This window comes from Anopheles bellator, chromosome 2, assembly GCF_943735745.2.
Source record: "Anopheles bellator chromosome 2, idAnoBellAS_SP24_06.2, whole genome shotgun sequence".
NCBI classification, from domain to species: domain Eukaryota; kingdom Metazoa; phylum Arthropoda; class Insecta; order Diptera; family Culicidae; genus Anopheles; species Anopheles bellator.
The window spans coordinates 57739974-57758527 of record NC_071286.1 but is presented as its reverse complement, the minus strand read 5'-3'; the positions used below and the strand labels follow the sequence as shown (position 1 = coordinate 57758527).

The 18554-nt window shown below is 44.5% G+C and overlaps 1 protein-coding gene across 3 annotated transcripts; it reads right to left on the bottom strand.

The window, feature by feature from the left end:
• Positions 1 to 506: 506 nt before the first annotated feature.
• On the bottom strand, positions 507 to 17691 carry LOC131211508 (protein quick-to-court). Of its 3 annotated transcripts, none has more exons than XM_058205008.1 (6): positions 17352 to 17691; positions 7775 to 8644; positions 4086 to 5084; positions 3776 to 4015; positions 2639 to 2728; positions 508 to 2020 (listed from the first exon to the last, which is right to left on the bottom strand). In XM_058205008.1, exons 2-6 carry the CDS (start codon positions 8420 to 8422, stop codon positions 1817 to 1819), a joined length of 2181 nt encoding a protein of 726 aa, XP_058060991.1. In that variant the 5' UTR covers positions 8423 to 8644; positions 17352 to 17691; the 3' UTR covers positions 508 to 1816. The 3 variants fall into 3 exon arrangements, with proteins under 3 accessions (XP_058060992.1, XP_058060991.1, XP_058060990.1); XM_058205007.1 differs by lacking the exon at positions 17352 to 17691 and adding an exon at positions 14039 to 14820; XM_058205009.1 differs by lacking the exons at positions 2639 to 2728; positions 17352 to 17691 and adding an exon at positions 14039 to 14820 and having other exon boundaries at positions 507 to 2020.
• Between the last annotated feature and the right edge of the window lie 863 nt (positions 17692 to 18554).

Below are 18554 nucleotides of genomic sequence, written 5' to 3'. Positions count from 1 at the left end.
TACCAAATAACGAAATTGTACGTGCAGAAAAATGTTCTATAATATATAAACTATAAATTAACCGTAAAAAATATATATATATATATATGAACTATAAAAAAAACCATAAATATGAAGCAGTGACGATAATATGTATGATAGAATCATTCCAAATACCACTAAACCGTTACCGATGAAAATAAAGCCTTTGCTGAGAACAGTTTGAGTAATATTCGACCTTTTATTTTTGAATAATAAATGATTTTGCAACACCTTGCTATTCGATGCAGTAGGTTTTTTGAATCAAAAAACATCTTCAACGTCTTGGTCACCAATCGAAGTTTTGAAATAACTATTTCGGTGCATGGAAATGCAAGCAAACCCCACTTACGACAACGTTTATCGTTAGAAATAAGTACTAAAAAACAAAACGGTAATACTTCATTTAATTTATTTCCTTCGAAGATCTCCAATCTTGCTCAGTTTTACCAATATTGTATATTTTCCTAACATTGTGTTAGGTCACCAAATTTTACGCACCTGTGAGAATTCTTGCTTGCCCTTCTGCAAACCGTTCCGAGTGTACAACAAGATTGCATCAATGCGTTTCTGAGGCACTATTTCAAACGTTGTGTGTGCCACCCTCTGGTTTTTGCCTGTAGAATTCCTGTACGGAATTCAGTTAAACCACGGCTAATATTTTTAAAATCTTTGAAGGACAAGGAGATCATTGTGCAATATAATCGCGTATTCACGGTAGAAATAGCACATCACATCGTTTTTGCTTAAGCAGGGAAAAACGCAATCGTATCAACCCGTTGGCCATAAGTCGTTCTACCAAATACCACAGGAAACAGCTCTTTTCGCTTGTACAATGTGAAGTGAGGTACATTGTACAACAGAAGAATAAATTGTTTATATTGTTCTTTCATTGTTGTCTCATCGCATTTTTTTCAACAAATCACTACTAGCCCGGTCCAAATACGATTCCACTGGAAAATATATATGTATATATTTGGTGATAGCTAAATTACTTATCTAACTGCAGTTGAAAGCTGTTCCATTTGGACGTACGCGTTGCTTCGAATCTCTCCAAGCGGTCAAAACCTAACCTTTGTTATAATTTATTCTGTGCATTTAACAGTGGTGTTATCAAAACATGGATGGCAGAGAATGTTCTGTTGATTGTGATTATTATCAGCGAGAAACACATAGCTTTGACTGTTTTATATTTTATAAAAGAAAAGCAACAATTACAAGATGGAAGTGTTTCGATGACTCTGACTCATAAAATCATTGAATAAAATTTTCAAAGCAACCGTTCGATCTACTACTTTTACCGTCGAATAAATATTAAGCCAAATCGAAGGAACTGATCGAAAGATCTTACTGCAAAAGCGCGCCTGTCTCTAAAACAATGGAGAAAAACTAAAACAATTACTATTTCATCACAACACATTAACGTTTTCTTTTAATCTAGTTCCTCTAGACTCCTCTAGGTATTTTTTCGCGTTTACCACGAAAAAAGTATTAAGTTTTTTTCAGTTATTTTCGCTACCAATGCTTCACACCCTCTGCACAGTCGACGCGTAAGCTCACTCGTGTTCGTTGCCCATTGCGTATGTTTTTCCTTGTTGTTTTGGGTTCATAATCAGTTTATCAGTTTCGTAACATCTTCAAGAACGTTAAAATCTTATCTACAGTTGTGTGCATATGTTTTTTATCGGTGTGTACGTGTTCTGTTGTTTGTGGTGTGAATGTGTAGGTCAGATAAAGTTTTGAAGCAATGCTTTACCTATCACTAACAAAACATTTCACTACTGGCGCTCTGTATCGTCTACTTATAGGCCCGTGCCTTGTCGATGTTGGAACGCTCAGCGTCAGAGAAGCCAAGAATGCTTTCAATAGCGTTCAGATGTCCCTGTGAGTTTTCCTTGTCCGTCAGGAAGTAGTAGATTGCACTCTTCAGAAACTGCAGCGTGACTTCCGGGTCGACTTTGTTTTTCGTTTGCTGGGCATCAATCAACCGCTTATACATGGTCTACAACAAGAAAGAATAAACACAGATTCAAACAGATTTTAAAGCGAACGGCATATAACGGGGTGTACTGTTTACTAGAGAAAACCACAAAAAAGCGTAAAAGCAACATTCTTAAAAACGCAAAGCTGGTGAAAGAATTAAAACAAAAGCAACGCCGTAGTAATAAGCATAGGAGTGCAATAAATAAGTCTACAAATGGTGTATTAGGCGAAGGGAAACGGAGATTTCATGCCGAACGAAGGATTTATTAAATATTATCATGTTCATGCACTGCAATCACTCTACGCAAACATTAAAAAATCATTGAAAAAGGGTTTTCAGCCTTATGTCACAGCAATCACTTAAAGGTGGTTAGGTAATGGTTAGCCAAATACCCTTGGGAGTGAACTTAGAATTGGAAAATTTTAAGCAAATCGATCAAGTCAAATTATAGTGAAATGCCGCAATAGGTTTATAGATAAAAACAAAACCCCGATAACAGAAACGTACAACAAACTAGACACGTTTGTAAAGTGCCGCGTAGCAGCCACGGTAGGTGAAAGAAAGTACATTAGAAATCAAAACTGCGCTAAAGTTCTGCCGAAAGCTAAGTATTTACTTCAACCGAGTACTACAAACCTTACGGGCACCGAGAAGCCACAGTGAGATTGCTTCTTTCGCGCTCAGTAAAACCTGTGTGCCGCCATTTTCTTGCTGATAGTTCGTATCCTGCACACAGTGATCGAGAGATGGGAACATGGTAGAGAGAGAGAGAGAGAAATGTGAAAATGATGAGTGCTGCATAGCGTAAAATTCGGCTTTTTAGCAATCCTTCTTTCGATGGATAGTTAAATGAAATTCAATAGTTGAATGCGCGTATCCGAAAAGGGGAAGCAATGAAGTCAATGTGGCCGCAATAGAGTGCAGAGTAGAAGAACAGAGCAGTACAGGAAGTAACAGTGCACGCTTCTATCAACAACCTAATGATAATGAACAGGAGCTATGAACTAGGATCTATGACGATCCTAGAATTTAATATGGATGATTCCTGCAAGACGAGGCTTCACATTTTTCTATTCTCAATACTGCGGAAATACGCTGCGATCGAGAAAAATTATAATACTCGTATAACAGAATATTAGGAACACTCTGACCAGTGTTCGCCACATGAGTTTGGTTTCGTTCCGAAAGGATCGGATAGAGAAATTTAAATGTATTGTTTGGTGCCGTTTTCGAAATATATATCAACATCAAAATGTCGGATCCAAAATGTAGCTGCAATTAGCTCCTACGTTTCACAGGTAGCAAAGTAATTGCATGTATTTATGCTGGGCACTAGTTCTAAGACAGTCAAACCTAGCAATGGCACTCACGCAGCAAAACTGCATGGTGCCATTTAACCCGCCATGTGACCCGCTCTAATCTAGTGATTATATTCGTGGTATACGAAGCATGAAAATGTAGATGGCACACTAATCCTTTCACTTTTAGTAAGCAACAGTAGTCCGAACAGCGATTATGATTTGGCGAGACACCGAGCATCTGGAGAACGTGCTGGAGGACGAACAACATCCAAGCCACGATCGAACTGCCACTCTACAATAACGATCCAAACAGGCGGAATGGTAGGGACTGGCCAAACACACGGGCCCCGGTACACTTTACACAGGAAGCAAAAAGTCTACACGGATGTGGTTCACTCATTGTGTCGATCGTGTCGTCGAAGAGCATTTGTTTCCATTCAAGGCTTTGGCAAGATCGATCTGTTACACATACCCTAATGTTTTCCAGCTCATCTTGGGTAACCTGGAGTTGCTGCATGAGTTCCGGTACCGAGACGCGGCTTGGAGAGGCCCGTGCCATGTCCAAAACCCGATCAGCTTGCTCCTGCCGTTCCGCTTCCTGGCCCTTGCTGTACATATGCAGATACATCTTATTGGCCTTATCTTCCTGCTCCTGCAGCTGGGCTTGCAGTGTTTCCAACTGCTTCTCCAGCTCGCGGATGCGTTCCTTGGCCTACGGTCGAAAGATGGACGCTTGAAATACGGGGCTCAAGAATTCTGTGGATATTTAAAATGGTCCCTACCTGCTCGTAATCTGGCACCAGATCACAGTAGCGCGTGTTGGACTCGGCCAGTCGCTGGAGCAGCACTTCAAAGCGATCATTGTTGGACGTCCGGATTTGCTGCTCATCCGTCTGGTGTTGCTTGATCAGCTCCTCAATGCGCTCCTCGTACATCGCCACGAGGCGACGCTTCTCGGCGTCCATGTCCTCATCGCTACCACAGGCGCGGTCCTGCGTGTGCACGTACGAGTCCTTCGAGTGAATCGACGACGTCGTTATGTCCTCAAAGTGTCCGGAGTCGGCGAACGAGCTCTGCATCTCCGAAGTCGACAGTTTGTCGATGAACTGCACCTGATGGATGCCAGCTTGCATGTGGTGATGGTGGTGATGGTGCCGGGGGCTCGCCTTCACGCTACCCTCGTCGATCTGATCGACGATGGGCGAAATGTCCTGGCTCGAGCTCGGCGTGTTCACGTCATTGGTCGTGTTTTCGCGCACCGTTACCGCATCGCTCGAGTTGCTCCGCTCTTCCGGTGAACTGAGCGAAGCCTTAAACAGCCGCAACTCGACCACCTCCTTCGTCAGTCGCAAGATCTCACCGTCCCGCTGCTCGAGATCGCATCGTGCCTGCGACAGCAGCTCCTTCAATCGACGTATCTGCCGCTGGGCGCGCTGAGTCGGCGTCAGATAGTCACCGCCCGTTTGACCAGCGTGGCTGGAGCAATGCACCACGTACTTCATCTTACGCCCACTAAAGGTGGTCCCGTTGCGGGCCACGTACGGATGGTCGCACGACATACCGCTCGCCACCGAGCTGTAGCTGTGCAGCGAGTCTAGATCATCATCCAGATAGCTATTGACGGGCGATTCCGGCGATACGGGAGGCGTCTTCGGGCTCAGTCCTCCGCCTGCTCCTGGACGCTGCAGTCCCGTTCCTGGTATACCTCCGTTCGGCGTTTGCGGTGTTCTTGGCGTCCTTTGACTACTGCTGCTGTGTCCAGAGTTGATAAGGTTCAAAGACTGCGTACCGCGAACAGTGGAAGATACGGAGAGACAAAACAAGAAAGAATATTAGTAAACACAGCCACTATTACTACTCGTTACTACTACTACGCAAGTTGCTCGTTAACCATACTATTCCTAGTCGTTTACCGTCATTTTCGGCCACTATTATCCATACTCATGCAAACGCCACCGATGTAAGGACAGTCTGCCCTGTGGGCTTGAGAGGTCTTCTCTCGTTCACTAACTTCAGGTACTTCAATTACAAACTTCTCCCAACAGAGAAGTTTAACGAGTACACTACAGCGCTACCGGCTACGAATTATATCGCTAATGTTCGCACTTTTCGGTGGTCAACGTTTCACGCACTGGCACACACTACCTTCTAACTATCAAGTTGAAGTGCCGATCGTATCGTCCAGTGTGTTGATTTCACCTGCAGCCAGTGCCCTTCCAGCGAGCTTCGCGATCACTCGATCGGCGGCCGGGTGCTGTTGTTGCGATAACGCGTTTTTAATTCAAGGCGCCGCTAGGAGACGATTGGAGCGCGGTCGAATGGCTTACAACAGCGCAGCGCAGCAAACTCATTCAAGCTTCCGATTGTATAGTGTTACGACAGGGACGAACCACCGAACACAACCATACACCAATCGATTGCACGGTTCCGAAAGTTGTTGACCGGTACGGAACCTGTGTGTTTTGGTCGTCTCGTCGTCGTGTCGTCGTCTTCCTGAGCACACAACAAGCATTTCAGTTTTTTACCCACAGGACAACGGCCGCAAGCACACTTTTGAGCATTTTCTAAACAAACAATTTCTACACGTTCACAAACATCCACTAGGATTCGCGGTAAGGCATCGCTGATCCCGCCAATCACGATCAACGCTCGTGATTGGCTTTCGTCCAACCAACCGACCAAAACCTGGAAACCGCAACTACGGACGACTACGATTCCTGATCGATCGACACGCTAGTCCTTGGGCCAGAGACCACACAGGAGATTCCGGGAGTGCGAGCACTCCCGACACTAACTCGGAGGCACGCAGCAACGGTCACAAGCTTCCGATCGGTCGGAATGTCTGCCACAGAATGGAGGGCTACTAACGCTGATAACGCCACGAAGCGACTGTAGATGGCGTCTCGTTCAGCCCGGCGCAATGAGGCGCATCTGGTCGGGCCGGACCAAGAGAAAGAAAAGCAAAAGTTTGGTGTTTGGTGCTGTTGCGCCTTCAGCGGCGCCGTAGCGTCTTGCTCTCTGCAGCTTGATGATTATGATGGGGTGGATTTTTTATTCATTTTCTTGTTTTCTTTTCTTTTCTGATTCTGTTTTGCTGTTGTTTGTCAACATCCTCACGGCTCGAGTGGCTACTCCGATGGCCACACCATTAGCAGCCCATTGAACAATGTCTTCCGAATGGCTGAAAACGGTGCCGTCCACGCCGCCACCGATGCTTTCGCCCATCATCATCGTGGGACTGCATTTACACCAGCCTCGGGGGGAGGGAGTGCATTTTAAAGCAGAAGAAACATTAATCGTCACCCTCTCTCCGACCGCCACCCACTCGCGGAAAAGGAGAACGAACAAGATTGGTTACTCCCCGCGCACTTTCATTGCTCGTGTTATATCTAGATCACCCACAGTTCCCGCCCGCCACAAGGGGGAGGGTTTGTTTTGGGCGGTGAAAACCAGGTCCGCTAATGAGGCACGCGAATCCATGCTCCTCGGCCTCGACTTTTCTCTTGGTGCCTGCCGCCGTGTTCCGACCATCGATTTGCATCGATCGGCGCTTCGATGCGCAGGTGAGCCTCGGGTGGGGGATGCCCCGCCGTCCATCCCGCATTCGGCGCCACCGTGGGCTCATCAAATATTGGACCTAACGATTTACATCGATGGTGGAGAAATCGGTTTAACATTTGGTTCCACGGCGCGAGCGAAACAATCCGATCGTTCTGTTTGTCCCAGCTAACCAACCATGCCATGGCATGATCAGAGTGTGGCCAACACAAAACAGGGCCAACGATAGTAAACAAAACTATTTTCCACCCTCTCGAAGGTGTACGCGGTTATCGTCCTTTTTTAGGCCGAGTGCATTTGGCGCTCCGAACCATTCAATTCTCTACCAATATACTCCTTTTGCACCTGCCGTGTGGCCACGTCCATTTTGGGCTGCAGAATCTTCCTCTTGCAGAGCGAAAGTGTTTCGAGATTCAAATTGAGTGCATTCAAACACGTCTTCAGCGAAAGCAGTCGACTCCTGATTTAGCAACAATGGCCATTCCATTCCAGTCCTGCAGAATCGTGGGACTTGCCACAACTCACAGCCTCACAGAGTCGTACCGGAAACAAGCTAATTGAGCGTTGAGAAACCAGGTAATTTGAGTTAGCCATGAATCTTTTTGACATGGGAAAACAGCACACTCCACTATCGCACGGTTAATTGGTTCAGCATTCAATTTCGAAGGCTCTCATAGTTCCCACACAGCAGTAGTGCGCACCTTGCACGATCAACCCATTTGTACCCTTAATTGTACCAGCGTGGTTCGGTTATGATGTAATTGTTTAGTGTTCCTCTAGTAAAATCTTTATAAACAAATCATTTCCGTTCTATTTTGACAGCTGCACACGTCACGGCTTCCTCGAGCACTTTCCACATGTAGGTCACTGCGGTCATTCGGAAAATTACGTAACTGTATCGGATCGCACTTACCATGCCACCACCATGTTTCTGCAGGTGGCAAACGCCACTGACGTGTCCAAGTTTCCGGCTGGATCCAGCGTGGGCACAGAACCCGACGGTCCCGGGCTGCTGCTTCAGTTGCTGGGAGAGCGAATCGTTCGCCTTGCCCGGTATACAGTGCGCCAACGTGTGATGGTGGCCATCGTGGGGACAGTGCAGTATTACCCCGTTCGGAACCGGACCATCCTTCACCGTGCTGCACTGAACTGCGAATGAGTCCACCTCTCCGTCTTCGGTGCCATGTTCGCCGTTCGCAATCGAAGGACTCGCCGCTGAAGCTGCCGCCATCGGAGAACGTTGCTGCTGCTGCTGCGATTGCCGCAGATGGCCATGGGAAATCGATTTGGTACCACTCGCGTTCGTAGTTTTCGTCTTCACTCCCGAGCCCTGCATGGTCAGCTGGTGATTGCTGGCGAAACTGCTGCTGGTACCACCACCACAATCGCAGCACTCGCCGCTCCGATAAAGTTGGTAGTCATGGAAGCTCCGGCTATTGCGCATGCGCAGCGAGGACGAACGGCGAAACGGCTGGGGCGACAGGATCGGAATCCTTGTGGTTTCGCTCTCGCCAGGATACGCGCGGCGCTGTTCGAGCGGCGTTGCCGGTTTCGACGACATTTTAGCGTTACGGAGCCGTTACGCCACAGCCAGGCGTTACACCGAGGAGTTTCTGGCGCGCGCTAACACCAAACACGTGTTTTCGTCGTCAGTTGAACGCACCGTGCGGACGAGACGATGTCACCAGTGTGAGGAGTTGCAACGGTGCTGTGACCTCTGATCGTAACAAAACAATAAACCGAACAAAAAATAATAAACTACCCCTCCGCAGGGAATGTCCACCTGGAAAGAAACGAAGCGAACGAAACAAGATAAGAAAAAACATGGTACATGGCTTTTTAGAAAGTGCTGCCCATTAAACCGTTCAAATGGCGCCACCGGACGGTTTCCCATGAGCACACCACGCATGCCGCAATGTGCCAATAATGATCTTCTTATTTGCTACCGAATTTGTGGCCAAGGATTTTCCGAAGAAAATCGTCAAACAATCCGCTCACACGAGCCATCACCCAATTTCCGGTGTGCCGAAATGCACTCGACAAAGTCCAATACAATTGGTCAATATTTTGAATCGAAACAAGAGTGCAAACACTGTGTGAAAAAGGGGCCGGTCACAAGTTAGTCTAATAATTGCGTAATATTGGTAAAATGAAATAAGTATATCTATTAAATATATATTTCAATCAGATCCACATCCTCCTCGGCACGCAAACCTTTTTCCTGACCAGTGCTTCGAAACGGATGACGCATCTAGGCGCTTTTCTTTGATGTTTTGACGCAAGCTCGCGGCTCCCAGCAAAACACCCAGCAATTTGGACGCTTTCGAATTGATTAAACTTTCAAGGTTGAAAGTGGTATCGGCGCAACGCCCGCAGTCGCATGTCTTGTGCACGGTTCGCTCGTCGTTGTGCCGTTGGTTTCGTTCGCCTTGGTACAGCTGTCGGGAAATCCGCGATATAAACAGTTGTCGAACGAGAGACTGGCTCAATACCACCTTGAAAAAAAACGAGACGAAGATACCCCTTCGGTTACGTGATCGGGAAGCAATTGCCTTCCAGAAGTTTTCGGTTCTACCGGGGCGAACGCCACGTGGGTTTCAGTTCCCCAAAACACGGGCCGGCGGAATAGGTGTTCGCGTCTTTGAAAATGAGCACCGATCACGCAAATACCTCATCAAGTAGGAAGATGTCGTGCTGTGATAAACGGATTCATCATGACGACAAAACCTCGGAAATCAAATAATTCAAACTGTACGTACTATGTATTGTGACCCGTAGTTCTCTGACGTTAGCAAGGTTTTATAGATCAACCGCAGTACGACCACCGTAAAAAAAACTGGCCAACGTACGGTAAAAAAAACGGCTGGCAAAACACTTTACCAAGTAGAAAGTTTTCCATTAAAAAGCAATTGTGTTCGGGAAGAATACTTTTCCAAACGGAAAACATGCTACAGTAATTAAATGTTCGGAAAAAAAGGCATTTTCAATCTACCCCCACATTTTTTTTTCTTATCTACAATGAAGCATAATTTCAGAAGAAACATAATTTCTCAATTACTTTGATTTGGTTTTCTTTTTGTATGATAATGTTGAGGAAGGCGGACATTTTCTCTTTCGACAGTCATTGCAATGGTTCGACGCAAAATCGGTGTCCGTGTCGGCCGCTCGCAGTCCGTCCGAGTCCGATGAGAAAATGGTAATAGCCAAAAAATTACACACCCCGTGGCTTCAATTAGTGAAAACCCGAATATTCAGGTTTGCATTTTTAATTTCCACTTACTTACCGACCGTTCGTCCGGCCTTTACAATTGGCTTTATGTGTTGATTTTTGGTTTAGTACTTTCTAGTGTTTGGTTAAATAAAAGGGTGAAAAACGGCAACTGAAGAATGTTTGCAAAATAAAACTCCGTCCCACTTTTCCGGGTTGTCCAACTTTTGCCGGATTCAATTGTCCGAACCCGACGTTCAAGAGTTTTCCAACATTCTTGGTAACATTTTTAACACATAAGTTTGTAATAGTGAATGAGCTTTACACGTCTTTAAACGTATCTCCACGTAGTAGACGTTTTTGGGTCATACAAATGAAATCTGAAGGTTTCAAATCCTTAATGAGCGTTAGAAAACGGGCTTATAACAGCTGCTGCAGCCATGTGAAACAACTAAAATCCGTAGTAAAGTTCAACTGTTGACCAAAAAGCATATGCAACACGACGAACCATAACTGTTGTCTTCCTTCATACACATAAAATAATGATAACCATCGACATCAACATTCAGACAGAAAAAACATACACAACTGCCAGAGATCAGCTGTGCTACAGATATGTCTGCGGTCATTCACCTTCCTACCATCTGTATTACATTAGCCGTTTGTTGTTTCCACGTTTTCCGTGGAATAGTAAATTCAACATGGCTGAAGAGCATCATACAGCATTTTTTATCGCACATCCAGTTTTGATGGCGATTCCACCCATCGAAATTTCGGCTTTTGCTGGCTGGGAGGTTTGAGTCTCATCATTCCAAATAGATAATGCACGATGCAATCGCCATGATTGAATCGTCGTGCTGTTGCTCCAGTGCTCCACTAACGCCTCACGAATTAATCACGAACTTACTTAATAGTGGATTGAAATGCAGTTGTTTTTCCTATAAGTTGATTTAAACAATATTTGAACATTCATTGTTCAACTCACGTAAAGTCCAACTAACACATTCGAGCATAACTTTTATAAATCATAATAATTTTAAGATCCTGAAACAATCACGTAACTGAGTTTCGAGTTTATGGTTAAGGCATGATAACAACGAATGGTTAATGGCTAAGGCATGATAATGAATGAAATCGAAGATGATCGACAATTTAAATGAGCAAATTACATAAATTAAAATCATCCAATAACGAAGTGACCGCGACTAATTGATTTCTACCAGGCTTAGAGTTTCACTGAAATTTGATTAAACGATTTTCGCTAAAACAAACCTCAAAAATAATTTCTTTCATGCAAAAACCAACACATGAAATATTATTTATCGTTGAAGACGATATTCCAATTGAGTCAATGAAAGAAACACATAACTTGCCTACCTACCGAGCTCTATGTGATGGAAATCTCAGCTTTTCTGCTCCACCAAAGGCACAATTGAATCCAACGCCGCAAATGGACTCGTTACAGCGACAACGGCATTCGAATTGTTCGTTAATGCTGCCCCACAACACATTTTCTCTGCAGAGCGCAAGTCTGCAGATATGAGTCCACAGTGTTACATAAATTAATCAGCTTTTTCCTACCACTCCCAGCTTTTCGTCGCGGATTTTGCAAAACAAAAAAATAATATTGCAGCTCGCGAAGGCAACGACCACGCCAATGGAATGGTGTGTCAAACTGTAGCATTTCAATGGAACTGCATATGTTGTGCAGTTTATGTAATGGAGAAAACAGCAGAAAACCATCACCTAGCAACTACCGCATGTCACATTGCAGTTTTACCCAAAATAAACCTCATTTATGTGCCGTATGGGAGATTCCATTCTCTAGGGCAAATTTTGGAAATTACCAATCTTATTTGAATTTATTTTATATTTAACAAAAATTGAGTTACTAACGAAAGTGTTGGTTTCGCATGTAGAATCGCATGTAAATATCAGTAATAACTTTAAGGTCTTTGTTTGAAGACCCACGCTATAATTTCAGCATTCTGCTTTGAGAGAGGATTGGATGCGTTTTGGAATAATCGTTCGAAAAGAGTTCTAACTTCTGCGCAGTCATTTGCGTTTAGAAATAGAGGTTTGCTTAAGGGATTTCAAATTCGTGACATGCTTCGCTATGTGGATAGTTTTTTTGATAGCAAAAACTCAAAATTCAAAATAATACTGGACGCTATACGAGTTGATGAATGTTTAATGTTTGCATTGCTCAGAATATACGCCTAATTAAACGAAGAATAAAAGAAATCCCGCAACGCCTGGGCTAAATTGGTACATTATGTAATTGGAAGGTGGAATAGAAAATGGAAGAGCTGCATTGGTAATGGAAACGAATTGATGATTCCGAGGAGAGCGATTAATAACTCACCATGCCACCAACCAATTATTGAAGGCGTCTTAATTAGGCTAGATGATCCCAAAACTATGTGATGAAACTAACACATTGTACCAATTTAAAAAAACCGCTATCACCCTTTAAGCGCCGCAGTGAAACTCTCAATTTATTTTCAATCTGGCAAGGAAAATTACTACCCAGAGCGCAAGCACTCAGTAAAACGATGGCTTGAATGGTATCTGGATCGTAACAGGGTTATATAGGAGAGTTCTATCTTCCAACCTCCAACGGAGATTAATTACTATCCGGCACATCCCGACCTTAATCGCGTGCTCCAACGGAAACCAGTATGCATCACACTCCACGACCTTCGTACGACCATAGACCGAAGTCGAAAGTCAACTTTATAATTAGTTCTAATCCAAATTGCTGCATCCAACGGGCAGCAATGAACAGCAGATGCTATTAGGAAACCGCCCAGCGATTTAAGCATCACGGATCAAGGGGCTTTGTATGGAGTACATAGGAATCGATTGCGTTAGAAAGTGGGAAGTCAGCCTCAAAACCATTCCCGACACGCTTTTGAGGGTTCGTTGCTTTTCGAGGAAATCCCCAGCGTGAAACGGCCGCCAGCGGGAAAATTCTCCCTCAGCTCTCTTCACGCCTAGCTAGCGGCCACTTTCGAAATGGGGTCGGCACCGTGTTTCTTGGCTGCTGCCTACTTTTTCCTCCTCTTCCAGTTTAGTTTTGCTTTTTTTTGCTTTGTAGGCCACCAAGGCGCTCAAGGTGCCGGCTCAATTACTGAGCGAGGCCACCACATATTGGCGCGCATTTTTCTTCATTTTCGGTTCACTGCAAGCGGCTGGCCTGAGGCACAGCTAGCCCCCATTTTCCTTGCGTGAGTTTGTGCGCGGTGGTTTTCCCGCAGCCGAGCCAGCAAAACCAACGGGGTTAAGAGTGTGGATGAGCAAATCGGCCATCGGCTTAAATAGGTTCGCAATGCGAAAACATGATCGACGGTGTGGAGAGTTGGCATTATTTCGGTAGGATTTTTCGCTTTTGGCGAGCAATGAGAATTTCGCAGCGGGACTGGCCATGAAACTAAGTGCCTTAACTATGTTCTGTCTTAACTCATATTCAATCAAATATCATAACGCAGATATCCAATTTGTTCAAACGGTCAGTGAAGCCTCAGAAAAGGTGCTACTATGAAAATCCCAACCACACTGCCCAACACGAGACCTTTCAAGTTCAAATGTTACGTAAGTGCTACGGTGAATAGAAATTGTGTCTCGTCCTTGTCCACTTGTGGAAAGGACAAACGTTTGCTCTGCCCATGAAGCGTGCATCAATAATTGATTGCGTAACCAAAACAGGCTACCTTCGAAAAAGCTACGAGCTGTGTGGCCTTTGGCAAGCTTAGTTTAAACGATTTTTTCAGTACCGAGAACCACCGACAGCATCGATCTGAAGACGGGGTAAACAGACGGGGTAAACTGTTTTGGTCTGAGCACACGTATCCTGATGTTTTTCTGATGATTCTTCGCGTTGGCCGTCACCTTTTTTTGTTTGAACTATGGTCAACCGGGATCAAAAACACACCACGGTTGGAACCGTTATGTTCCGCAACAACTTACCCTCGAATTGTGCTCTCTTGATGGGGTGGTCTGCACTGTGACCTCAATAAAGCTGAGCCTCTTACTTCCTGCTGTAACTATCACATACCGTGCCCATCGACGGGCATCCTGCGGACCGACGGTGAAATATTGCACTGCACTATGAGCGTCATCGCGAGCGTTGCCATGGCTACTACTGGATGTTTATTGAACTACAGGATGCATTGAGATGTCGCCGACGGTGCAGGACTCTGTGCAATTTCGTTCGAATTCCGGGGCCCTCGTTTTTTCCTTTTTGCTCAGTTTTCCAGTTGGTTACCGCACCGTAACGCACTGAAACTAATTGCCTACTTTGCCGCAAAACACCTGGCTGTGGAAGGTTGCTAGTCGTTTTTTTGCAGAAAAAGCACAGCGCACCTTGCCGTCGTCAGCACGTACAACACACGAACGCCGTTGAAATCTGTTTTACGACACGTCGAGGCCAGAACCGCGTTACGGCGTTATGTAATACTGAGTATGTTCCAGATCGTGGGAAGCACAGCTAGAGAACTAGGAAGCAACTAGAAACAGTCCGGCCTAGTTCGCGTGGAAGGAATAGAGAGAGAGAGTAACTATCTGCTCTCCGCCAGCGATATTCCAAGCAGGACTAAGGATCCACGTGCAACGACGAGAACACACAATCAGGACCGGACCGGAAAATTGGTGCTCTGCTTCTTAGCGACCACACTTCGTTCCTCGGGCACTGTCCACAAACTCTGCATCACAACCGTGATCCTTGTAAAAAGGATGGCGAACTCCTGGACAGCTCTCGACGCAGAACCGCACAGCGGCTTCGGGCACCGACAAACAACTGACCGAACGACGGGGTCGAGAAAACCCCCAACGATCCATCACAAGCACTGGAATGCCCCACACAGCGGAGCGAGACATGCAGTGAGAGGAAGCGAGAGAGAGAGAAACGAAAGAGAAAACAAGCGAGAGAGACAGGAAGAAAAACATAACGAAGCGAATTTCCACCACAAAACCAAACTCACGAGGCCGTTCCACGGTTCGCGCGAGTTTTTTTGCTCAAACTGCCAGCTCACTGCTGACCTGCGGTGCCTATTTTTCCAGAGAGCTTTCCACGGTGCATTGTCAGTCGGAAACGGATATACACGAGAGCCACGAGACAGATAGAGAAAGAGAAGCACAATTTTGTCTGGTGAACACGCAACCCACAAACACGCTTAAACCCACTGCACGAGTTTTTTGGCTAATGTGCAAGAAACCCACATTCAACAACACGGAGTTCATAGAAAATGCCAGAAAGGAAAATAATCTCTCTCGTTCTTTCATTTACAAAAATTTGGAATGTAACGGACTTGCATTATCGGATCCAAGGACAGTAAACTTTGCCGGCCAGCCACAATTATGTCATGCGAAGAGGCCTCCTGAAGCCAAACATCGCCAATCCAAAGCCAAAGACCCGCACCATAACTGGCAAGAATGAAACCTTTGGAAGATTTGCACTTTTACCATATTTGTACCGTCTTAAGACATAACCAGATGGGTGTGACAACGGAAAATGAAACGTGATTGATCGATTCGTCTATCTGCGCGTATGATAAAATTATATGCACTAGCAAAACATTTGAATTCGCTAAGCGTTTATAACACTTAAACCTTTCCGAGCTCCAAATTTTTATTGAATTTAAAAATATAACATAACACATTGAAAAACATTAATCTTGAGAATTGCTTTCTCCTTCCTCCATTGTTCATACCTTTCCTACTTTACTAAAATAATTATGGCGAGCCCCTGGGAGGGCTAATGTGACCTAAACAGTTTTTACGGCTTTATTTATCGCACGCCAAACGCAAACGCCACCTACAGAAATATTCGAATAATTAAAGCCGTCGGTCGGTCGGTCGTAATTCGCATGCCGATGGCAAAACGAGATTTTTATCTCCAGATGCCATTCCAAATAGCCGCAGGTCCGATTGTGGCTCCCATCACTGCAAGTTTCCATCAAGCAAATGACCGTTTCTGCAACAACCAAAACCGCGAACAAGCTCCTTTCGCCATCGGTACATCCGTACACTACGTCAGGCTACAAAACAATCGATGGAAGCGTTCCGATCGAGGAAAAAGGTGCATTACCGCCTTGGCAATGAACATTGCCCGGGCAACAATATTGTGACGCGAAAAACAATATGTTGGCGTCTAAAACTCAACAAAAATTGAGCCTGAACCTGCTCGCGCTGCTCCATTTAATAGCACGTGTTCGGTGGCAAACTCAGAAACAAGGAGCGGGTTTTATGAAATGCAAAATACGGGCACGGGTGCCATCGAAAGCAAGGTCAATTGTGTTCATTTGCCGCTGGATATCTGGAAAGAGCACGATTAACGATAATCATTCGTTATTTCGTCCACGTACGAATCGGTTAACGCAATTATACGATTGTCACGAAACATCGTTTTGCTGATTTAACAAGACGTACGAAATTCATTGACTATCGTCGGTTAAGTGGCCAATAAAGCCAGTAAATAATTGTTATTTCAACGATAGCGACAGCAAAAATTAAGGAAAGCTAATAACTTGAATATGAAAAACATTTGAATAGTGTGGTAAAGCATAAGTGTAAAGCATAAAATTGTACATAAATTGTTGTTTTGTATAAATAAATTGTACATTGCTCAACTCACGATATGACCATTTTGTTACCCACAGTATTTGTTTGAATTTTCCGTGGTACGAAATTTAGCAAAATTGCCTTGTAGTAGCTATTTTAAATGAAGCATCGTATCGCATCAATTAATTCATTTCTACAGCATTAACCTTTTACAGCTTTTAAATAAATTCAAAAAATACTAACACACTTTCTATGTTAGTGTACCTGCCTGTTGTCCCACTTCGTATGTATTCATGAAAATTAGAAACATCACACGTTTAGTGAGGCACCAAAATAATCATTCACTACAAACGACAGCCTACAAACGATCGCCTATAATTCGGTAATGATAGATGCTTAGGGGGGTTTGAGGCTGCAAAAAGTAACATAAATCAATCAAGATGGTCAATGATTGATCTAAACCAACAATTGCCATCCGGCGAACCGTTTGGTAAAAGCCGTCGTTCGTAACGATACATTAACCTCAGCTAAACGATTACGATGTGTAACACACTGTTTTATAGGTCACGAGAAATTAATTAAATCAAAACCAATCAGACGACGATTGGCCGTGTGGGGTGCATGGTTACGGTTGTTTTCCTAAACCCTCCGAAAGACCCCAAAAGTTATGATGCATGTTACATGAGAGCCAACCGATGTTTTCGGGGGCAGTTGAACGTACCTTTAAATTTTGTGGATGATGATCTATCGGTGTGTTGAGTCACTGGAACGAATGGAAGATTAGCGCACCAACTTTAACGATCAAACGATGCTCGACTCGATGTATGTAACGTTTAAATTGCTAACTCAGCGATACTAGTGCTTTAACCTTACATTTTAATAGTAGGTTATGAACGTGTTTTAACGTCTTTATTTGCGCAAAAAAGTATATCACCTGCCCACACTATCTTATCACGAAAGCACCATTTAAACTCATGCCTCCGCTGTGCTTATCAATCAGTAATATACGAATCGATAACACGTTCGACACAGATCGAAAAGTTCTTGGATCTGACTAGGATCTAACGCGTGGCTAACGTCTCAGTCGTCGCCTCACTCAAAATGAAAAAAACTGCACCTATCATTAAGCCGGCCCTCAACTGAGACTAGCATAGTGACTCTCACAATTGGGCACATTATGTGATACTGCTTGAAGAAAACACTGTTCTAGCTTAATTGTCCGTAAACGCTCACGAACCAACGCGAATGTGCCACGAAGTGCAACTGACACCGTTTGCGCGATCCTGTAACCGCAAATGATACGCAAGCAAGTTTGAACAGATGGTTTACCTGGCCAAACAACACACAATTTACGTGTACGTTTGTGTTGGAGAAGAGGCGTTTGTCGTAGATAGTGAATTGTGATTTTCTTTTCGCCCCACGCCGTACCAATACACACTGGCATGACTGAGGCCAACAATATTAGCCCGGTTCGAGAAGCACACAGCTGAAAAAACCGTTGTTAAATCCATCCCCATACAGCTAAAAAACGGCAGAAGCTGTAGACCAACGGAATTATGAACAATTCGACTGTCTAATGATGATCGCACGGTTGTGTAAAAAATCCCGTGTAAGGTCGTAATTCTTGAACAAGTGGTTTATGCGAAACAATGACTTAGTCCGAATTATGCAGCCCAAATTTACAGGCATAAAACGAACGCATTGAGACGTATTTCAGTTCCTGAAGGCTTTTATATGTTCGTACATTCTCTCAGTACATTCTTCGACCATGGGGTTACCTAATGTAACAATAAAAAATTGCCATGCTTTGCTACGCCTGCACCACCATCCACTGTTAACGTAGAGAAAACTGGTTTTGGGTTTGTAAAAGTCTATGGGCTCGTTTTATAAGAAAAATTAAGCAGCTATAATTCAAATAGTCTGT

What these genes read in the sequence shown, in the direction of transcription:
- LOC131211508 (XM_058205008.1), bottom strand. Translation starts at nt 8,422, where the DNA reads ATGTCGTCGAAACCGGCAACGCCGCTCGAACAGCGCCGCGCGTATCCT. An exon ending in TGGTGCCAGATTACGAGCAG is followed by an intron (nt 4,016 to 4,085) that starts GTAGGGACCATT and finishes TTTCGACCGTAG; the next exon opens with GCCAAGGAACGCATCCGCGA. An exon ending in ATGAGCTGGAAAACATTAGG is followed by an intron (nt 2,729 to 3,775) that starts GTATGTGTAACA and finishes CACTGTGTGCAG; the next exon opens with GATACGAACTATCAGCAAGA.